We start from the raw sequence: 24621 nt of genomic DNA on the forward strand, positions 1-24621 counted from the left end.
TACATGCTGTCCTACACCCAAAGGTAGGGGAGTCTAAAACTAGAGGGCATAGGTTTAAGGCGAGAGGGGAGGGATACAAAAAGGGTCCAGAGGGGCAATTTTTTCCCACAGAAGGTAGTGAGTGTCTGGAACGAGCTGCCAGAGGTAGTAGTAGAGGCGGGTACAATTTTGTCTTTTAAAAAGCATTTGGACAGTTACATGGATAAGTATTGAGGGAGACGAGCCAAACAAGGGCAATTGGGAATAGCTTAGTGGTTAAAAGGAAGGGCGGCATGGACAAGTTGGGCCAAAGGGCCTGTTTCCCTGCTGTAAACCTCTATGACTTACACTCATTACAGGGGCTGGGGTAAAATTGTAAAAAAAAATTACATTAAAGTACATGAAAACTGCAAACAAAAAGAGTTTCTCTGTATGTCGTAATGTCCTTTACCATATGTTCAATTAGTTTGTTAGAATAGATAGCTTCCTCCATTGTGTTCAGGAAAGATATAGGCCAGAATGTTACCGTCCCGCCTGCTACAGGAACCGGAGTGGGCGTGGGGTGGATAATGGGACAGTCCGTTGATCTCGGGTGGGATTTTACTGTTTTGGGATGAGCGTGGCTGTAAAATCCCACCCATGGATTTTGTTCAGACTTCTGGGATATTGCACCATTTAGTTCAGCTTTATTGGAACACTGCAAACTGCAGGATTAATAGAAGATGCAGTTGGCAACTAAGTTTTAGAATTACTCAAAGGATACAGGCCCAAAGGAGTCCACATTAGAAGTTAGGGCTAAGCTCCCAAGGATGGCTTTTGTTGTTATTTAAGCTGCCTTTCACAGCCATAATTTTATATTTGTGAACGTTCGAATCTCATAAGCATCAAACAAGCCAACAGAATAAATCGCCTCCAAAATTCATGAATTTCCCTGGGTCGCCTTTGTGGATATTCTGACTGAAGCATTATTGCTAACACTGTGGGGAATAGGCCAGCTCCCAAGGATTTGTTTAACCTTTTCATCAGGATGAAAGAAGGGAGTTTCGGTTTTCGAGGCAAATATTTTCATAATAAAAATACAAACTCATTATCAAATAGAAATCAATGTTTTATAAACTCTAAGTGACATTCTTTTAACGACAAAATCCAAACTGTGCATTAGGGGAAAAAAAAAGTCTGAATTTTGCTCTGAAAGATGTCAACATGTAAGCTGAAACATTAAGACATACGGCAAGGATTTTAAGCATGCAGCGTCCAATGGACGAGGCACGTTTAATGATTCAGTGCCATTAGTTCCCATGCAGTTCTTATCAGGGAAATCGATATTCAGTTACCCATACAGGCAAGCCAATCTATTCCCGTAGGTCAACATATTCAACAGTGTAATGGTGCACTGCATGTTCAGCTGCCTTAGTTTAATCTGAATTGCAAATGTGTTTACATTGCTGAAAGGTCTTTATTGTCGCTGGAAATTGCAGTGTTCTAGAAATAATTTCAACCCATCAGTGGACATCATTCATTGCATTTTAGTTAGCTTTGTCTGTGAACATGTAAAAATGACAGGTTTGGTCCGTAATGCCAATCCCTTTTGCTGCAATGCCCTGGTGCATCACGATATAGACTTGTCCCGGCCCTCCAGAATCAGGTCATCTCAAAACCCCCACCTCCCTCCCCCAAAAGAAGTAAAAACCTGCCCAATTAGGAGGTCTGACTGCCATCAAAACCAGTCCAGGAGATTGCACAGGCCTTCATTTACTTGGACCCACTACTTGGAGTACTGTGTGCAGTTCTGTTCACCTCACTACAAGAAGGATGTGGAAGCTACTGAGAGGGTGCAGAGGAGATTTACAAGGATGTTGCCTGGATTGGGTGGCATGCCTTATGAGGATAGGTTGAGGGAGCTAGGTCTCTTCTCCCTGGAGAGACGAAGGATGAGAGGTGACCTGATAGAGGTTTATAAGATGTTGAGAGGTATAGATCGGGTGGATTCTCAGAGGCTATTTCCCAGGGCTGAAATGGTCGCTACGAGAGGACACAGGTTTAAGGTGTTGGGGAGCAGGTACAGAGGAGATGTGAGGGGTAAATTTTTCACTCAGAGGGTGGTGAGTGAGTGGAATCGGCTGCCGTAGGTGGTGGTGGAGGCGAACTCATTGGGGTCTTTTAAGAGACTTCTGGATGAGTACATGGGATTTAATGGGATTGGGAGTTACAGGTAGGTCGGGTAGGTATGGATATGATCGGCGCAACTTGTGGGCCGAAGGGCCTGTTTGTGCTGTAGTGTTCTATGTTCTATAATCTCTTCCCACAGTGGTTAGCCCTGCTGCCTCTCAATGCCATGTACCCCGGTTCAATGCCAGCCTTAGGTGACTGTCTTGTGGAGTGTGCACATTTGCGTGCCTTTCCTCCAGGATGTCCCAGTTTCATCCCACAAATCAAAGATGTGCAGGTTATGTGGATTGATCGTGTTACATTGCACCTTAGTGTTCCTAAAATGTGTGGGTTACCAGGATTAGCCACGGTGAATGTATGGGGTTACGGGGATAGGGCGGGGGGAGACCTGGATAAGAAAGTCCATCAGGGTATGAGTCATTGCTCAGGTTTCCTTCCACAGTGTGCAGGTCAGGTGGATTGACGATGCTAAATTGCCCCTTAGTGTCCCAAGATGCGTATTTTAAGGGGATTAGCAGGGTAAATACATGGGGTCACGGGCATCAGTTCTGGGTAAGATGCTCTATCGGAGACTCAGTGCAGATCCGATGGGCCAAATGGCCGCCTTCTGCAACGTAGGGATTCTATGGTTCTATGAGTAATCTGCATTACAGCAAGAAACAGGTCCAAGCTTTCTGGAAGGAATTCTGTGGATCATTGTTCAGTGCGTGAGATGGTAATCAGTTCCACATATCTGCTATCTCTGGAAAAATCAGTACCTAACTGCCAACTTCAATTTGTAAGCATGACCCCTGATTCTCTTGAAACAATCAATGCGCACAACCACAAAGTAGTTCCTGCATTATTTTAGGGGATCAGAGGTATTTTAAACTTGGGAATCAATATCTGGGTCATTGCTGATCTTTTCCAAAGCCTCAACATCCCCCATTGAGGAGGAACTTCTTCACTCAAAGGGTGGTGAATCTCTGGAATTCTCTGCCCATTGAAGTGGTGGAGGCGACCTCGTTGAATATATTTAAGTCACGGGTAGATAAGTTTCTGATAGACAGGGGAATTAAGGGTTATGGGGAGAGAGCGGGAAAGTAGAACTGATCCACTTCAGATCAGCCATGATCTTATTGAATGGCGGGGCAGGCTCGAAGGGCTAGATGGCCTACTCCTGCTCCTGTTTCTTATGTTCTCAGATAAGGACACCAAAACTGCACACCAATACTCCAGGTGTGGCCTGGAATAATTAAGTGGAGTGTAAAGTCAGAGGCCAGAATTTCGTGTTGCCCTTTCGGATGCATGCCTGACCCGGAAGTGCATGAAATCACGCAACCTGAATTCATCGCCCACCCATGTAATGTTTCGGTTGGCAGGCCCACCAGCCATCAAGCAGACAATTTAATCCATTGAGGGGCTAAGCGAACGTAATTTTATGTGACTCAGCCGCTCTTACAGCTGGTGGGTGAGTAACCAGACGGCCTTTGCAGTGTAGCTGCAATCTCAATCCAGGGTGGATTGAACTATCAGGGCCAAAGGAAAATTTAAAAGGGTGTTGGAGATTTGTGTTTGAATGCGCTGCTGAGGTGCAGTTTGCATAGTTTTCCGTAGCTATTTATTTTCACAGGTTAATAGCTTCCTGAGACAGCTCCGCATAAGTTCATAAGGTGTAGGTGCAGAATTAGGCCATTCGGCCCATCAAGTCTGCTTTGCCCTTCGATCATGGCTGATATGCTCCTCATCCCCATTTTCCTGCCTTCTCCCCATCATCTTTCAACCCACCTTTCCTCAAATACAGGGACCAAAACCGTGCAGAATACTCCAGGTGCAACCTCACTAATGCCTTGCTCAGAGCTGAGGATGAACATTGGACACTGTCAAACACATTTGCTTTTCACACAGCCCCAGGCTAGCCTTGTCTGTGTGAAATTCCCCTCGGGGGCTGAGGCAGCCATTAAAGCGTTTCACGCCCACCTCTGTAACTCCCCGCCGAGTGCTCGTGCCCAGGAGGTAGAAATACAGGCCATGATTGCAGGGATGAAGCTCCCACTCAAAGTTAGCCCACACTGAGACAGGCCAGCAAGCAGACTGCCCATCAACCCACCCCAGTCACTGAACCATATCGCTCTCAAGAGAACCGAGAGCACAGAGGGCGGAATTTTCCAGCTAAGCGTTACCCACCCCCACCTGCCAAAGACTGGAAATTCTAGCCCGAGGTCAATGGGGCAGCACGGTGGCCCAGTGGTTAGCACGGTTGCCTCTCAGCGCCAGGGACCCGGTTCAATTCCAGCCTTGGGTCACTGACTGTGCAGGGTTTGCACGGTCTCCCCATCCCTGCATGGGTTTCCTCCCACACTCCAAAAGACGTGCAGGTTAGATTGATTGGCCATGCTAAATTGTCCCTTAGTGTGAGGGAGAATATGAAGGTAAATATATGGGATCACAGGGATAGGACTGGGGTAGGATTGTTGTCGGTACACACTCAATGGGCCAAATGGCTCCTTCTGCAGTGTAGGGATTCTATGATTCTAGATGGTGCACCAAATCTTCTGCCCCCACCCGGAACGATTCCTGCAGCGGGTGGGACTGGAGAATTCCAGCCAGAGTAAAGCAAATGAGATTGGCAGATAATGCCCGATTGGAATCGTGTGGTTTGAACACAGACTGTTGGAGTTAATGTTCTCTACAGACGAAAGTAAGACAGCCTGGAACAGAGAAAGGCCTTCCAGATCATTTTGTGTGCTGTTTCCCCATGATGGATTCTGGTCATTGCCAACTCCAGGGAAGCATCTGGCCAAGCGCTAAAACTTGTTAGACTCAAAGCTCTCTGAAATGTCTTCCAGACTCTTAGCTGTACAGGATTCCAGAACATCAACCTAACTTTGTAGCCAACGCTGTTCAGAGCAGAATCCACCAGTTACTCATTGTACCCCATTGCCTGGGATTTATCATCTATTTCTGCACTCGACACCTTCACCAGATATCAATTCTGCGTCATTTATCACTTAAACTATTATTTTGTCAGAGAGGTAATTGTTCAAACTGCTGGTCCTTTTTGAGGTTTGTTTAGTTTTTTTTTATTCACCTCCTGTAACTCTATAATTACTGGCTAACTTTATTAATCTGCTCGTGTATGTGCCACTCAAACTTCTCAAAGTTTCAAGAACTGGATGATTCATCTTGATCCTCTCTCCACCCATTAAGTTCTGCTGTGAGTCGCTCTTCCTGAGTTACAATCAAATGTTACTGAGATGCGTCTGAACATTCACTGAATATGTTCACCGAATGGTCTGTAATTACACTGCAGAATGTGCTCCTTATGGCCTCTACATCCTTTCACTCAGCAGCAATAGCTTCCTGTTTGTTCATATCTCTCTGTTTCTTTTTGTTGGCTGCAGAATAAAGCAGCCTAGCCATAGACATAGGAGCAGAATTAGGCCACTTGGCCCATTGAGTCCACTCTGCCATTCATTCTTGGCTGTTCTTTTTCTCATCCCCATTCTCTTGCCTTTTCCCCATATCCCCTCATCCCCTTATTAATCAAGAACCTTTCTATCTCTTTCTTAAAGGCACTCAATGATCTGGCCTCCACAACCTTCTGCAGCAAAGAGTTCCACAGATTCACCACCTCTGGTTGAAGAAATAAGCCTTCAGTTTTTGCATACAATCCCTATGTTTATTGAAATGCTACAAAATACTAGAGGTGGGATTTACTGGCCTCACTCATCCCAAGATCTTGCCCAAGATCAATGTAGCTTTCCATGATCCACCACCTCTGATTTCCATGGCGGGCGAGGTGGTAAAATCCCGGCCCAGCAGTTTGACATTTCATTCCATTCCATTCCTCTCGCAGTGAAGGACAAAATTCCATTTGCCTTCGTAATTACCTGCTGCACCTGCAAACCAACTCCTTGAGATTCCTGTGCAAGGACACCCAGGTCCCTCTGCACAGCAGCATGCTGCAATTTTTTACCATTTAAATAATAGTCCGTTCTTCTGTTATTTCTACCAAAACGGATGACCTCACATTTACCGACATTGTACTCCATCTGCCAGACCCTCGCCCACTTACTTAAACTATCTATATCCCTTTGCAGACTTTGCTCTACCACTCATCTTGGTGTCATCTACAAATAGGGACACACTATACTCAGTCCCCAACTCCAAATCATCTGTATAAGTTATAAACAATTGCAGTCCCAATATTGATCCCTGAGGTACACCACTAGTCCTCAAGTGGAATCTGGATTTTGTTTACAGCGCACTTTTCATTAACTTAACATTTCTGTTATTTCTTAATACCTCATCACTTCAATCTGTCTTAGTCCGACATTTACACTCTACCCACTTCATACAGAACCATACAAATTGCTGCAATTATCCACTTTTTCTGTAGCACTGTGTCTAATTAAAATTACTTAATCTCAAATGACTTTATTCGCCAGCATCAATACATTTTAATTTGCTGGAGAACCTTTGAAGCAATCCCTTTGAATCATTCCTTTGTTGCAATTTCTTCCAGGAAATGAAACATATTCCCACATTTTGGGTTCAAATTTGGCCCATGTCATTGGACAAGTACAGGTGCAGAATTTTGAATTTCCCTGATTTTGAATGAATCAGCCTCCACGTTTTAAGACTTTGAGAGGAATTGATAGCTTAGATAGAGAGAAAAAGCGTTGAGGACACTTAGGCAAAAGGATGTAACATTAATGACAGAGTCAGGATATTTATGAGTGAAATTAGGAGATAGTCTGCCATGCAAAGGCTAATGGAGTGTGGAACTCGTTTCCACAGTCAGTGGATCCCAGTTTAGTTAATAAATAACAAAGGCTTTGACAAAGGATCACCAGGACTCGAAATGTCAGTCCTTTTCTCTCCAGATCTGCTGAGATTTTCCAACATTTTCTCTTTAGATCCCAGATCAGTTAATGGTTTTAAAGCTGAAATTGATAGATTCTTACTAGACAAGGGTATAAAACAGCATGGAGCCAAGACAAATAGATGAAGTTAAGATCTAGATATTGTTATAATCCAGGTCAGAAATTCCAAAGTGTTTCATGGAGTCAGCCTAGATCATAAGTTTTACACTTCGAATTTTGGCTAGGGTGAGCATGAGATGTTTCACTCCAGGTATGATTCAAGTGACTCACTAGGGAGCTTTTATCAAACAACGTTTATTTAAGAATAGAGTTAAGATATAATCTAATAAGCAATAACTTCTGCCAATTACAAACAATTTTAAAAAATGTGATATATAATGTTAACAGCTAAATATACTGTTCCAACACAACAAACATTCTTACAAACTTACACCCCAGTTTCAGTTTGCTCTTGTGATATTGGATCTTGCAGCTTTGCAACACCTGCTGTGACTTAGTCCTGTGGATGGAGAATTGAAACTCTGACTTCCCCATCCTCAAGCTTCCAGAACATCTCGAGGTAGAGATAGAGCCACTGCTGGCCTCTAGTTTTTAGCCAGCAAAAACTAGAGGCCAGCAAAGAGACAGAGGTCTCTAGTTACTAGCTAGCCAGCCTGCCACTAAGAACTAAATTTTCAATACCAGGGAGAGAGACCCAGAAATACACTGTTTGCAGTCAGGAATCCAACAGTTCCTAACTCACCAAGGTAAAAGTAAAGTTCTCCTGTGAGAAAATACTGTCCAACCTGACCTGTCTATCATTCTTCCCCCAACAATTCAAAAGGGTCACACACTCCAGGACAGTTCATCAGGCCCATATTTTAAAAAAAACACCTATTATGTGACTGTCTCAACAATAAAGGGACAGACAGCCTGGTACCTGCTTATAACTGAAGAGAACATTTTGGGCAAAAGATTTACATTTAAGATTTACATTTTAAAACATTTAGGCATTTGGGACAGCATGGTAACACAGTGGTTAGCACTGCTGCTTCACAGCGCCAAGGACCTGGGCTCAATTCCTGGCTTGGGTTGCTATCTGTATGGAGTTTGCACATTCTCCCTGTATCTGTGTGGGTTTCCTCCAGGTGCTCAGGTTTCCTCCCACATTCTGAAAGATGTGCTGGTTAGGTGCATTGACCTGAACAGGTGCAGGCTGTGACGACTAGGGGAATTTCACAGTAACTTCATTGCAGAGTTAATGTAAGCCTTATTTGTGGCTAATAAATAAAGTTTACCTTAGAATACGTTCCTTAAAGGCACAGTAGCATCACTATATGCCATAATCTCACTGTATGGTGGAACAGGCTTGAGGGGCTGAATGGCCTAGAGATTCAATACTAATTTAATGCTAAATTGCATGCTGCATTTTTCTTGTGCGCAATAAAATTTACTGCTGTTAGTCAAGATGCTTTTGTTGAATAAATTGGATATAAAGACTTGCATTCATATAGTGCCTTTCCTGAGCACTGGGTGTCTCAGAGTGCTTGTTATAATCCCCAGCGGGGGGGATGTAAACCCAAATAAAGAAATTTCTCATAGGATTTAACTATCACTTTAACATGAATTAGAAACAAAGTAAATTAAAAATGAACGAACAGGTAAATTATACTTCAAATAAAAAGGTAAATTTCACTTTAAATGTCGATACAAAAAGAATATATCTTACACAAGCACCTGGGTCACTCCCCAGTGACCTGGCATTACATAGGTCAACAATATGCTATCTTTATTGATGTAGGTTAGGCCAGGAGTCTATTTGACAACAATTATCAGTTTGAATTTCACATGTAGTATTATCATTAGCAAGACACGCTTTCAATAAACCCTCTTGCCCACAGATCACAACATTGCAGCTTTCCAGAGTTCCTGGTTCATGGTTTGACCACTTCTGGGAAAACACTCACCTCTTTTGCTTTCCCAGTTACTCACACAGCTTCACAGGTTTTAAGAGATGCAATAGCCTAGTGGTATTATTGCTAGACTATTAACCCTGAAGCTCTGCTAATGTTCAGGAAACCCGGTTCGAATCCCGTCATGGAAGATGGTGGAATTCAATATAAGTTATCTGGAATTAAGAATCTACTGATGACCATGAAACCGTTGTCGATTGTCGCAAAAACCCATCTGGTTCACCAACGTTCTTTAGGGAAGGAAATCTGCCGTCCTTACCTGGTGTGGTCTACATGTGACTCTCGAGCCATAACAATGTGGTTGACTCTCAACTGTCCTTGGGCAGGGATGGGCAATAAATGCTGGCCAGCCAGCGATGCCCATGTCCCACAAATGAATTTTAAAAAATCTTTTTTTGCCAGCTCACACAGTGCCTTAAGAACTCCCACCTCTGTTTCCGCCAAACAGCAAAACTGATCTCTTTCTGAGAGAGATTTGCTTCTCCTTCTCATCAGAACTCAGAGTTTCTGCTTTCTCGTTGTATCTGCATCCGTGTGCGAGATCACCTTCATCCTCCAGCTCTCCTAATTGTAGCCCTCCTTTGTGTCTGGCCATATGACTTCTCTCTCAACCTCGTTCTTGTTAGCACTGCTTCCAGTTCAAGGGTTGCAAGGTCACATGGACCAGTGTTCCTGTTCATTCAAGGAACTTACAATCAAACCCTTTATAATTGAGATAAACACTTAAAAATACTTTTCAAACATTCTTACAGATTCTTTGGACTTTTTAAAGATATTACAAATTTTCCTTACTGTAATGTTTCTGGGTCAAAGGTCATCACATTTCTTTACAGCCAATGATGTGCAGTCACTATTGTGATGTAGGAATCACAACAGCTTGTTTGCACACAGCAAGATCCCATAAACAGCAATGTGATGATCATCTGTTTTTTTTATTGATGCTGGTTGAGGGATAAATATTGACCAAGATACCATGGACAACACCCATGCTGTTCTTCAAAACAGTGCCATCTTTTATATTACTGCGGATGCTGGAATCTGAAACCAAAAGAGAAAACACTGGAAAATCTCAGCAGGTCTGGCAGCATCTGTAAGGAGAGAAAAAAGCTGATGTTTCGAGTCTTGATGACCCTTTGTCAAAGCTGAGAGGCGGAGGAAGTGGGAGATATTGATACTGCAGGGTGAGGGAATTTTCCCCCTTTCCCCCATTTTCTCAGTTTTATCTCTCAATTTTATGCCACCCCCCCCCCACCAACATCTTCATCTGTCACAGTTTACCCTCTGATTTTAGCTTCTCTGCCATTTGGTCATTCACACCTTCTGTTCTCTCTGTGGACTGCCGTTAACAGCCTTACCCAATGTTTTTGTGGCTATGACCCATCATCCCGCTGCCTCGGAAAAGCAGCCAGCATAGTCAAGTACGCCACGCACCCTGGACATTCTCTCTTCCACCTTCTTCCGTCAGGTAAGAGATACAAAATCCTGAGATCATGTAGCAACCCACTCAAGAACAGCTTCTTCCCAGCTGCTGTCAGACTTTTGAATGGACCTACCATATATAAAGCTGATCTTTCTGCTCCCCCAGCTGTGACAATATATTCTGCACACTCTCCATTCCTTCTCCACTATGAATGGTATGTTTTGTCTGTATGACCTGCAAGAAACAGTACTTTTCACCGTATCCCAATGCACGTGACAATAATAAATCAAATCAACTCAAATCAGTGCTGTGCTGGAGGGTCAGTCCTGAGTTTTATGTTCAAAGCTTGGAGTGGGACCCATAGTAAGACCGTTAACGGGGATGGGACAGATGTACAGGCTCTTGGGGTGTAAGACAAGCTGAATGCACAAGACGTGAGGTTGGATCACTACAGGATAAACTTATTGGCGACAATGGAACGTCTTCCTTCCTGATTCTGAGCGTAGACAAATCTGTTTTTAAAATGAATCCCTGTTGATTTTCTAAATTCATTTCCCTGTAAAATTCCCTGGGAATTAATTGTTGGTGGGAGACTGTAATATTTTACAGTAATGTTAACATAGCCAAAGATTTTAGCGACTTACATAATGGCAATTTTTCAGGCTCTTCAGATTTTACATAATTAAAGCTTTCTATAGATGGGGCAGATATATTTATTCTAAAAGGAAATAGAAAGCCTTACTGGCTGATATTCAAACATTGAGTAAATCATTGACCATTCCTCGGAACAGAATGTCCTATTGGCAGCTCAATAGAAGTTAATGTATTTGTGCAGTTTCCTGTAAACGGATATCAGAATGTTGCGGAGCTGATGGTGCTTTTCTGTGCTTTTAACCTGATGGAGTGTCCTGAAAAAAAACGCACAAGAAACCATTATGCTTTTGCTGTGTATGAAACGTAAGCATGGATTTTTATGGATTTGCATTCCGGGCACAGAATCCCATGCGCATCAGAAATTCTGGTGTGGAACACAGGCTCCTCGAGTCTGTTCCATCATTCAAGATTAAAATTATTCATTGGTGGGAGGTGGGCATCGCTGGCTGTGATGGCATTCATTGCCCATCCCTAACTGCCCATTTCATAAAAACATCAAAACGAGAAGCAGGAATACGCCATTTGGCCCTTCGAATCTGCTCTGCCATTCACCTTGATCACGGCTGATCCTTGAATTCAATATCCTGAATATTCCCCCTCCGTATCCCTTGATCCTTTTAGCCCCAAGAGCTGTATCTAATTTCTTCTTGAAATCAGACAATGTTTTGGCCTCAATTACATTCTGTGGTAGTGAACTCCACACATTCACCACCCTCTGGGTGAAGAAATTTCTGTTCATCTCAGTTCTAAAAAACTTACCACTAATCCTCAAACTATCACCCCCAGTTTTGGATCCCCCTCCATTGGCAACATTCTTTCTGAATCTACCCTGTCTAACCCTGTTAGAATTTTAGAAATATCTATGAGATTCCCTTTCACTCTTCTAAACTCCAGTGAATATAATCCCAAGTGACTTAGTCTTTCCTCATATGACAAACCTGCCATCCCAGGAATCAGCCTGGTAAACCTTCGCTGCACTCCCTCTACAGCAAGGATATCCTTCCTCAGATAAGGGCATCAAAACAGCACGCAATACTCCCAGTGTGGCCTCACCAATGCCCTGTTCAATTGGAACAAAATATCCCTTTCCCCATACTCAAATCCTCTCCATGGGCCTGCTCTTTCAGAGGGCAGTTAAGAGCTAACCACATTTCTGTGGATCTGGAGTCACATGTAGGCGAGACTGGATAAGGACAGCAGATTTTCTTTCCTGAAGGACATTAGCGAACCAGATGGGTTTTAATGCCAATCGGCAATGGTTATAATTAGACTTTTAATAATCTGAGACTTTTTTAAAAATTGAATTCAAATTTCACCATCTGCCATGGTGAGAATTGAGCCTGGGTCCTATCTGAGCTTTATTCTGTGTCTCTGGATTATTAATCCTGTGATAATTCCACTACACCACTGCATTCACACAGATTGCTGTTGAGCTGTGACTGAACTCCATGTACCTACCTCTGTCACATATCCTTCAGTATCTTTGAAAAGAACATGTCTTTCCATCTCAGTTTAAAATGAACAACTGACCTTGCATCAATTGTCATTTGCAGAAGAGAATTTCCACCCTTTGTGTAAAGAAGTGTTTCCGAACTTCACTCTCAAAAGACCTGCTTCTATTTTTAACTACATCCCTTGGTCCTTAACCCCCAACTAGCAGAAATAAATGATCCCTATCTGCTTCCTTTAATACCTTGAAATTTTTGATCAAATCATCCTTAACGTTCTAAATTCCTGGGAACACAACCTTAGTTTGTGCGATCCTTTGTTGTAATTTGACTCTTGGAATCCAGCAGTAATTCTGGGAAATCTATGCTGCGCCGCCTTTAGGTGTGGTGGCCGGAACTGCTGGTGTGGTCTAACCATGGCATTGTTTAGCTGAAAAATGCCTTCTACCCTACTTGGACTCTTCTGCTCCAGATATAGAGGCCAGATTTGCATCAGCCCTTTTGGTTATTTTCTGTACCTGTTTATGACATCCCTTCACCCACCAACCAGGGCTCTCACCATTTCTGGCTTCTCATTATGTAATCTGTCCTAATCTGTCCTTTCTGGTCCAAACTGGTGTGACCCCATACTTCCGTACATTGAACTCCATTTTGCCAAAATTATGCATCCATAAAGCTTCTAATTGACACAAAATCCCATGAGAAACGTTGCCCTCTGTGTCTACATTTCCAGCTCGCTGCTTTGGCAAGTGAATCTCTGAACTGGAGACACAAACCCCCACGTTCTATTAACCATGACTGCTCTAGGCATTTACAGAATATTTCAGGATTCTACCTAAATGCAGTACATAAGCCCCCCACCCCCATTTTTACCTCCTCAAGTTTCTCCTTCCCCCCAACATATCCCACGAACAAAGGGCCCCCCTTTTATCCCCCACCACACACAAATACTTCCCCACCACTCTGCACAAAAATAAGCTAACATGAATAGAAAATGGAAAAGCTCCAGGCGATAAGAGGACAACAAGCCACAATATAAGGCATCACAAGGTGCAAGAAGGGTTGGACATGAGCTGAACAAAAAGTGGCAGAGTAAGAAAGAAAGGGGATATGTCCTCTCTCTGACTGACCCCAATAACCTTTACTGAGTACACTGGCCATGCTGTGGAGATGCTGACATTGGACTGGGGTGCGCACAGTAAAAAGTCTCACAACACCGGGTTAAAGTCCAGCAGGTTTATTTGGAATCACAGCTTTTGGGAGCACTGCACCTTCATCAGATGAGTGGAGGTAGATTCACAAACATGGCATTTACAGGCAGAAACACAAGTGCAAGATTATTATAGATTGGAATGTGAAGAATGGTTGGAATGTGAGTCTTTGTAGGTAATCAAGTCTTTACAGAGACAGACAATGCAAGTGGAGAGAGGGATAATCACAGGTTAAAGAGGTGTGAATTGTCTGAAACCAGGACAGTTAGTAGGATTTTGCAATCCCAGGAAGGTCACCATACAGTAGCCTCCCTATTTCCTCCACTCTTCTGTCTCCTTTTCCATTCTTAAAACCTACCTCTTTGAGCAAACTTGTGTCGTCATATCTTCTTTGAGGCTTGATGTCAGATTTTGTTTGCTAATACTCCTGTGAAGCAGGTGCCACATAAACTAAAAAAATGTTCTTAAGCATTGAAGTAATTTGCATCTGTTTATTCTGAGGTCTAGCTGGGCCCAAGAGGGTGCAGGCTGTTTGGTGTTATGGTGACTGGGGCTATTGTGCGACTGGCCTCTCTCTTACAGATGAACGCATTAGCTACAGCACATGCATAATTGACCAGTGCCGTTGTTTGGTGTCCCCCGGACTCATCACTGATTGTTACTTTTTGTAATCTTGCCCAAAACCAGCAATAGAATTTATTTTTCATAGATTGTTAAATCTTCCAGAAGCTGGAAGTGTAACATCAAGTTCAAATTCCAAGCAAAAACACTCCAGTTTCGGAGTTTGCTTTCAGAATTCATCACAAAAGAACTAGGCTATGCGACATGGATTGTAGTTCAAAGGCTGATAAAGTAAAGTAGTCAGAAAGTGGCAGCATTGTGTTGGATAAGAATCTGCATTATCTGATTAGAGCTTTGTTGTGATTGCCATTGACATATGAAATTGCAGGTGAAGCTATTTGCCTGGAATCGGCAGACAGCTCAGTGCACAGAAATGCTGAGTAACAGTTCGCCATCCAAGATGATTGGAATACTAATAGGAATTATGTAGCGTAAAAGGCAGCCAGAAGAAAATGGGAAAAAGTACAGGCATTGCTTCAGATAAATGTGAGGTTAATCACTTTAGAAGCAAATACAAGAAGGCAGATTACTCCCTGAATGGCTGTAAATTGGGAGAGGGGAGTGTGCAGAGGGATCTGGGTGTCCTTGTGCACCAGTCACTGAAGGTAAGCATGTAGGTACAGCAGGCGGTAAAGAAGGCAAATGGTATGTTGGCCTTCATTGCGAGAGGTTTCGAGTACAGGAGCAGGGATGTGTTGTTGCAATTATACAGGACCTTGGTGAGGCCACACCTAGAGTATTGTATGCAGTTTTGGCGTCCTTTTCTGAGGAAGGATGTTCTAGCTCTTGAGGGAGTGCAGCGAAGGTTTACCAGGTTGATTCTGGGGATGGCGGAACTGATGTATGAGGAGAGATTGACTAGATTAGGATTGTTTTCGCAGGAGTTCAAACGAATGAGGGAGGATCTCATAGAGACTTATAAAATTCTAACAAGGCCTAGACAGGGTAGATGCAGGGAGGATGTTCCTAATGGTGGGGGAGTTCAGAAGCAGGGGTCACAGTCTGAAGATTCAGGGTAGACCTTTTAGGATGGAAATAAGGAGACATTTCTTCATCCAAAGAGTGGTGAGCCTGTGGAATTCATTACCACAGGAAGTAGTTGATGCCAAAACATTGAATACATTCAAGAGGTGAGCAGATATATGGGTGGATGGGATCAATGGTTATGAGGAAAAAACAGCATTAGGCTATTGAGTTGGACAATCAGCCATGCTTGTAATGAATGGCCTCCTATCTTCTATGTTTCAGTCACATGGTACATGGTATTAAGAAGTATGTTCAGTGCAGAAACAGGTCATTGAACCCAACTGATTTAGAATTTTAGAGTCATAGAGATTTACAGCATGGAAACAGGCCCTTCGGCCCCACTTGTCCATGTTGCTTTTTTTTTAATCACTAATCTAGTCCCAATTGTTTGCATTTGGCCCATATCCCACTATACCCATCTCACCCACGTAACTGTTGAAATGCCTTTTTAATGACAAAACTGTACCTGCTTCTACTACTATCTCTGGTAGCTCGTTCGAGACACTCACCACCCCCTGTGTGAAAAGGTTGCCCCTCTGGATTCTTTCATATCTCTCAGCTTGAACCTATGCCCAAAATGTTGACCATCTGCCTCATCTATGTCCCTTGTTATTTTATAGACCTTTATAAGATCACCTCTAAGCCTTCTAGGCTCCAAGGAAAAAAACCCCAATCTATCCAACCTCTCCTTATAATTCAAACCATCATAAAATCCCTACAGTGCACACGGAGGCCATTCAGCCCAAGTCCCAGTAAATCTTTTCTGCACACTTTCTAGTTTAATAAGATCCTTTCTATAATAGGGCGACTAGAACTGTACACAGTATTCCAATTGTTGATGCTTGATTTCCACACAAGCTTCTTCCCAACCTTCTTCAACTCATCCCATTAGCAGATCTTCTGTTGCTTTCTCCTTTGTCTGTTTATCGAGATTTCCCTTAAACACATCTGCACTCTTCACCACCACAGCCCCCAGTGGTAGCAATTTCAAAATCGGAACAACTCTCTGGATAAGGAAGTTTCACTGGAATTCCGTGTTAGATTTATTGGGGTCTATTTTATATTTATGAGCCCTCGTTCTGGTCTCCCCCAGGAAGTGAAAACATCTCCACGTCCAGCCGATCATAACTGCAGAATTTTCCCGTCGCGCCCACCACGGGAATCGTGGCGATCGGGGCACATCTGCAAAAATCCGTTGACCAAAGGGGGATTTCCGGCTTTGGGGCGAATGTGGCCAGAAAATCGCGCCCATAATCTCCATCAGGTCACCCCCCAGTCTTCCTGTTTCTGGAAGAAAGAGGCTTAGTCTGTGCAAGCAGCCTTGGTGAGGGTAACATTAATTTGTCCTGAAATATAAGGCATTATTAGTACATCTGTGTTTAAACATTAAGTTCCAGATTTCAGCATGTCACTTCTTTCCCTCCATATTTACTTACCTTCCCTTTATTGGATTTTCCTTCCTTTTATAATCCCTGTTTTCAAAGTATCGAATGACCTGACCACATCACCTAGCCATTGGGAAAATGGATGTGAAATCGTGACTGAGGGGCCAGTCATCCTTTTATCTGGATCCTCTGCTGAAAAAAATACAATGGCAACAACTTTTATTTGAAGCTTTGGTACAGAGAGATGTTAATAAATATACACTGCATCAAAGGTTGTGGCATATTCGGATGTGGGGGAAGTTGAACAGTCTCCGTCTGCTATTTCCTATTTTGCTCCTGCGATTATTACTGTCATTCCACCCCCCCCCCCACCTTGTTACATTTTGTAAATCACATTTCTTTAAACACTTATTCCTTGAGACTGAGTGAGTGAATGCAATGCAGTGTGTTCAACTCAGTGCTTAGATCAAGAACTTCATTGTACTCTTCCTCCTCCACAATTTAAAATACATACTTGGAATCACTTCAACTCCACTTTTGATCTTGTGACTCCCATCTCTTTATTTCCCTTTGTGGAAGAGACTTGAACCAAGGGATGCAAATTAAAAATCAGGGCTGAATGTTGTAGGGGTTCACACTGGTCAAATTTTCCCATCCTGCTGCAGTGAATGGAGGTTTGGCTGGGTGCCAAATTTTCCTACTTCGCTGCAGTGGGAGAGTGGCATGAATGGCTGGTAAGATTGCACCCAAGGAGCCTGCCATTTACAACAGAGATGAGGAGGAATAATTTCTCTCCAAGGGTTGTGCGTCTGTAATTCTCCTCTCCAGAGAGTAGTGGTGGCTGGGCCAATGGATATTTGTAAGGCTGAGTTGGATAGATTCTTGATTGACAAGCGAATCAAAGGTTATCGGGTTGTAGGAAGGAGAGTAGAGTTGAGGTCACAATCAGACCAGCCAGGATCTTATCAAATGGCGGAGCAGGTTCGAAGAACTGAATGCCCTAATCTTGCCCCTAATTCACAGGTTCCCATGTTTTGGTGATGTCCTGCACTTTGTTCTTGGTTGATCAATCAGTTAACCCAATTTGGAAAAATATTTACTGAAATAGAAAAAAGAAAAAATCTTGCTGCTGTTTGTGCTGGCTGGATCTGACCCCAACGCACACCCCCATCGCAGGTGTTCAATGGGAAACCCCATTGACAATGGCGAGACCATAAGGTCCCGCCACCAATGAGTGGTGCTCTGCCTCCAGCCGCTGTGTAACACGTCGCAGAGAGGCAGGAAAATCCCATCCATAAAGTCTTTGTTTGGCTTTAGTTTCCAGTACCTTTTATGGATGTAATCCACCAATTCAGCCTGGACCTTGTGCAGGTATGATTCCCAGATTATGATGGGAACGTTCTGGGAATGCTCACTGACAGCGGTAAAGAGTACGTAACATTGCTTACAGTCTGTTAGAACAATGCAAAACCCCAAAAGCTCTTGCATGCAAATTCTCCATCTTCCAGGGTATGATTCTGTGTAACAAAGTGACTGTTATATTTGATGCTTTGATAAGGTACTCCCCAATGTTAGAACGTAACCAATGATAATATTGGATCTGTTGAAATGTGACCAGTGGTAACAAGCTGTAAGGGTCAGCTGACCCAGTAAACTATGTAACCAATGACAAAATGACGTGGTGGTCAGCTGACTCAGTACATTCGAATCATTAATGCGGATTGTAAATAATTGTGGCCCTAGTATTAATCCCTATGACATTCCACTAGTTACAGGTTGCCATCCTGAAAAGTTCCCCGTTTATCCCAACTCCCTGCCCTGTATCAGTGAGCCTATCCTTTATCTATGCTAATCTATATTACCCCTAATACCATGGGCACTTATCTTAAGTAGGCTTTTTCACCAGTCAAGCTCTACCTCATGGGAATTATTTCAATGTATGGAGGTGACACGTAAGGGCGGCACAGTGGTTAGCACTGCTGCCTCTCAGCTCCAGGGACTTGGGTTCAATTCCTGGCTTGGGTAAACGTCTGCTTGGAGCTTGCATGTTCTCCCCTTGTCTGCATGGGCTTCCTCCAGTTTCCTCCCACAGTTTCCAAGAAGTACGGGTTAGGTGGATTGGCCATGCAAAATTGCCCCTTCGTGTCAGGGGGGCTAGCTAGGGTAAATGCATGGGGTTATGGGAATAGGGCCTGGGTGGGATTGCAGTTGGTGCAGACCCGATGGGCCGAATGGCCTCCTTCTGCACTGTAGGGATACGATGATTCTATTCAATTGGTCTCACCAGAAAAGAAGCCTGACTTGAGTAGGAGAGCAAACCGACCTGACAAAATGTGCCCTAAGGAACTGATGAGTTGAATACAAATATAAACACCAGCTTTGTAACTGGCTCCTATAATGGTGGTAAATGGTTAACATTATTTACCCTATAGCAGCTGTGACCTATGACAGGCATGAATGGTATAAAGAGATGTAACTGGATTAAAAATGCTGCGGCTGGAAGATCAGACACTGGCCCAGGATTCGAGTCAAACTCTGAATCAGAACTGAATGTTTTACATCGCTGTCTTCTTGTTTCCAGAATAAAGCACGAAAACATCGTGGCCCTGGAGGATATTTACGAGAGTCCGAACCATTTGTACCTCGTGATGCAACTGTGAGTATGAGGAAGTGTGAATGTAATGTTTCCTGAAGCTCGGACAGTCTGGACGGGTAGAGAGTTCACAACGTGAGAATCTCTCAGTGACTGAGTGGTTGCCTTTTTAAATGCAGCTTTAGATGTCACAATTAATTGGCAAGGGAGCAACCACTTTGCAAAGATTGGCAAATCAATTCATTCGCTTACTGTAAGATTGCAGAGTTAAATGGAGAGATCATATTGATAAAACTCAGAGATACTCGAAATCATTGTCAGCTTTGGTCCGACGCATTTCTGGAGGTTTCATCATTTGATTTCTGGACTCCAAGTATCCCAATTCCACAATCCCACCATTTATCCCCCAAGGACCTTCAGTTATCTGGACCAAGGCTGAGAGGGGTTTTGATAAAGGTGTTCAAAATCATGAATGGTTGAGATAGAGCAGCTCAGGAGAAACTGTTCTCATTGGTGGAAAGGTTGGACATGGAAGGACATAAATTAGGACGGCATGGTGACACAGTGGTTAGCGCTGCCACCTCACAGTGCCAAGGAGCCAGGTTCAATCCTGGCCTTACGTGACTGTGTGGAGTTTGCATGTTTTTCCCATGTTTGCGCGGGTTTCCTCCGGGTGTTCCAGTTTTCTCCCACAGTCCAAAGATGTGCAGGTTAGGTGGATTGGTCATCCTAAATCACCCCTTAGTGTCCCAGGATGTGTAGGTTAAGCAGAGAAACATAGAAGATAGGAGCAGGAGAAAGCCATGTGGTCCTTGGAGCCTGCTCCACCATTTATAGAATAGAAAAGAATCCCTACAGTGCAGAAGCAGGCTACAATTCCACCCTGGTTCTATCCCTTATCACGATCATGGCTGATTGTCCAACTCATTGGCCTAATCCTGTTTCCTCCAAGCCTAACCCTGGATTAACGAGGTAAATACATGGGTTTACGTAGATCGGGCCTGGTTAGGATGCTCTATTGGAGAGTCGGTGCTGACTCAAAAGGCAAAATGGCCTCCCTCTGCACTGTAGGGATTCTACAATTCAACATAATTGGCAAAAGAGCCAAAGCCAGAGTGAAGAAAACCTTTCTTACAGAGCGGAGAGTTCAGATCTGGAACGCACTGCCTGACAGTGTGGTGGAGGCAGATTCAATCAAGGCTTTTAGAAGGATAAGTACATGAAAGAAAAAGGCTGCAGGTCCGTGTGGAAAGGGCAGGGCAGTGGGAACTAGCTGAGTTACTCTTGCAGAGAAATGGGTGCAATGAGCCTGTTCTATAATTATTCTATGGCATGTCCATCCGCACGGTTTATACTTTCTGACACCTATTGGAAAGCAAACAGGCTCAGTTACTGGTTGGGTATGACTGACTGTTTTAAACAGTCTCCAATATTTTTATTACTAATTATTGAAAGTGGTCAGTGCAAACAAGACAGAAATGTGTGTGTTTTTTTTATATAATGTCCTTGCGATGCTTCTCATAGCAGAGTCTCGGAGGCTCCAGGATAAACAAAGAGGATTGTCAATCCCACCTTTGGGAGTGAGATTGCTGTGAAATGGTGACTGCTGGAATGAACAATGCGTTGATATCTTGGTGTTCGCACTTTCTGGTTGTCTTTTCTGTAAATTAAAGAACTGAGTTGGGATGTAATTACATGCTGATATTAGCATTCAAACGCTTAATGAATTTATTGGAAATCCTTTTATCTTCAATTCTCACACCTCTGGTGGCATGTCTCCCAGAAACATTTCCCCGGCTGGTCTGAATGTGAAAACCCCATGACAACGAAAACTCCGAAGTGTCGCTTTCTCGTTGCTGAGTCTCTGGACAAAATCAGATCAAAGTGACAATGGAGGCCAGAAATGGTGCTGCTAACTTTTGAAAGGATATCTAGGATAGGGAGCTAGTTAGATAGTGTGTGGCTCAGAATAACTCCAACAGCACAAATTCAATTCCTATGAAAACCACTGCACAGAAAGAGGCCATTCAGCCCATTGATTACACCAATTCTCCAAAACAGCATTTTACCAAGGCCACACCTTTCCACCCTAATCTTGTAACCCTGCGCATTTACATGGCTAATCTATCGAACCTACATATCTTTGGACACTTTACCATAGTAAAGCCATTTAACCTGCATATCTTTGGACTATGGGAGGAAACCCACACAGACAGTGACCCAGGGCTGGAATTGAACCGGGGTCTCTGGTGCTGTGAGGCAGCAGTGCTAACTACTGTGCTGCCTGTTCCGGCTGAGGTGGACTTGGAAATTGTCTCCTACCCGTGAATGTAGTGCCCATCACTTTAGGTATCCCATTGCCTGCTTAAGATAGAAAGTGTTACCTACGATTAGTCATGCACCATGGCTAATTACCTGCCTACACATAACGTTTGATAATGCAACCCAACAAGGCTACTGGAACCATTGGCTCCTCCAGGCACCTGTACATGAGTGAACTGACCTCACATCTTTTTGTTTTATTCATTCATGGCATTGCTGATATAATGTGGAGATGCTGGCGTTGGACTGGGATAAACACAATATGATGTCTCACAACACCAAGTTAAAGTCCAACAGGTTTATTTAGTAGCAAACGCCATTAGCTTTTGGAGCTTCGCCCCTTCATCAGGTGAGTGGGCAAAGCCCTGAAAGCTAGCGGCGTTTGCTACCAAATAAACCTGTTGGGCTTTAACCTGGTGTTGTGAGACTTCTTACTGTGCTGACATAACCAGGATTTTTTTGCCCAAACCTAACTGCCTTTGACCTGAGGGCAGTTAAGCGTCAACCACATTGTCCCTCTGTAACAGTCAGCTCATCTCAACATGTCTTTTTGCCACCCCAGTTTACATTGGAAGAGGAAGAAATGTGCTTTCATACAAAAGAATCCAATCCGAAAACAAGCTTCTACGCAGCCTTCCCGCACTTCAGTCACTGATTGCATTGTGTGTGCTTATAACTGTCAACCAACCAGGTGGAACTGGGATCACCGGGAATGAGACGTAAATCTCCTGGACATTGCTGCAAGCAATCAGAGTTAAATATCACAGAAAAGCCTACTGGTTGGTGGTAGTGGAATCGTAGAATCATAGAGTGCAGAAGGAGGCCATTTGGCCCATCGAGTCTGCACTGACCACAATCCCACCCAGGCCCTATCCCCATAACCCCATGCATTTACCCTAGCTAGTCCCCCCGACCCCTAAGGCGCAACTTAGCATGGCCAATTCCCACTTAACCCACATATCTTTGGAGTGTAGGAGGAAGTTGGGGCACCCGGAGGGAACCCACACGGACACGGGGAGAATGTGCAAACTCCACACCAGCAGTGGCCCAAACTGGGAATCAAACCCAGGTCCCAGGAAAACCGCAAAGCTGTGACATGCGGTTCTGGAGAGGGATGAGGTGGGTAAGTTGGAGAGGACAGGAGTAATGAACAAGCTCTTAGGATGGTGAAGGAGGAAGGATTGTTAGTGAATATCATCAGCAAGGTTGGATTGGTCCATATTCTGAGAACTTGCTGCAGGAGGTGATTGAAGAAATATTAAAAGATGGAGACCAATGGAGAGAAAGAGAATGATGTTAGAAAATGGGAGGCTCCTACAAGCAACAAAGAGAGAAGTATGAGACCGTGAGGCCTGGAGATATTAGCAGAGGATTTGTGTTGGACCAGTCACTATTCAATGTTCCCTCTTAGCAGTGCACATGTTCAGATTCTGCCTCTCCCTGTGAGTTTTCCTAAATTCAAGCACAGCTTACTCCTGATTGAGGCTAGCGAGTGAGAAAACATTCTCTGAGGGTAATAGTGAAGGAGTTACAGTGAATGCTACTCAATTAATCTATCACCCATCGTGTTATTGCTGGGTGAGCGTTAAGAACATAAGAACATAAGAAATAGGAGCAGGAGTAGGCCATCTAGCCCCTCGAGCCTGCCCCGCCATTCAATAAGATCATGGCTGATCTGTCGTGGCTCAGTTCCACATTCCCGCCCTCTCCCCATAACCCTTAATCCCCTCTCTTATCAAAAACCCATCAACCCGCGTCTTAAAAATATTTAGCGAGGTAGCCTCCACCACTTCAACGGGCAGAGAATTCCAGAGATTCACCACCCTTTGAGTGAAGAAATTCTTCCTCAACTCCGTTCTAAACCGCCCCCCCTTTATCTTGAGGCTGTGCCCCCTAGTCCTACTGTCCTTTCTGAGCGGGAAGAGTCTCTCCACCTCTATCCTATCCATCCCATTCATCATCTTATACGTCTCAATGAGATTTCCCCTCATTCTTCTAAACTCTAACGAGTACAAGCCTAGTTTATTCAGCCTCTCCTCATAGCTCAACCCCCTCAACTCCGGCATCAGCCTAGTAAACCTCCTCTGCACTCCCTCCAAGGCCAAAATATCCTTGCTTTAAGGAGTATACCCGATGTGCTGTGGCTGAGTGCTGACACCATGGTGAGCTGCCTCCTTCCAGCTACAGAAATTCAACCAATTGAATTGAGATCTTTATATCTTGGTGTCTCCTGAGCTTCGAGGGTCATTTGCAAAGGTGATCTTAAAGTGAGTGCAGACTAAGATTCTTACACTGTTTATTTTATTTACTATGGGCGGAATTTTCCGAAAATTTTTTCTAAGTGTCCAGCCAGCAGGAAAACGGAAGAGTTCCTGATCCGTTTTTCAGGCGAGATTTTGGACCTTACCCAATAGGTTACCTCCCGAAAACACCCAGTATTTTCCTCCTGATGTAGGGCGTGAGGGAACAATATTGCTCAGAACTGGGAGATGGGGGGGATGGAAGTGGGGGGAGTTAAGTTGATGAAAGAGTACCCATGATGATGCACATTGTTGAGTTGAGTTGCACACCCTGTACATGAGAGATCAAAGCACAGTCCTCACCCTCTTTATCTAGGCACCATCCTGACAGAGCACCTCACCAAGACAGAAGAAAAAATTAAAAGCCACAGCCGCCCCTGCAGTGAATTGGCCCATTGCTCACACGGGGGTCACAGGCCAAGACCTTAAAGATTTCTGATCTTGCCATCTGTACATTGGCAAGAAGCAAGAGTAAGACACGACTCAAATCAGTGAAGCAGCTCGTTAATATCCCCTGAATGTATGTTCCTCCTTCCTTTAATACAGTGTTAGTAACCCATTGAGACAGACAGATTGTAACAACAGAAAACTGTAACTGACCTTCTAAAGCCTCAGGCATTGCACAGAACACAGGCTGTGATGTGAGAACACATTGCAACAAAGTCCTAATCGC

General features: G+C 43.8%; 1 protein-coding gene across 2 annotated transcripts in view; it reads left to right on the forward strand.

Annotated features, from left to right (window-relative positions):
• Positions 1–24621, forward strand: part of camk1da (calcium/calmodulin-dependent protein kinase 1Da) — a 414885-nt gene that overhangs the window by 191757 nt on the left and 198507 nt on the right. For both annotated transcript variants that reach the window (XM_080207104.1, XM_080207105.1), the window contains exon 3: positions 19315–19389. In XM_080207104.1, coding sequence (XP_080063230.1) covers positions 19315–19389 — 75 coding nt within the window. The remainder of the gene's footprint in view (positions 1–19314; positions 19390–24621) is intronic.

This window comes from Carcharhinus amblyrhynchos, chromosome 19, assembly GCF_965287045.1.
Source record: "Carcharhinus amblyrhynchos chromosome 19, sCarAmb.v2.hapA, whole genome shotgun sequence".
Lineage (NCBI taxonomy): Eukaryota > Metazoa > Chordata > Chondrichthyes > Carcharhiniformes > Carcharhinidae > Carcharhinus > Carcharhinus amblyrhynchos.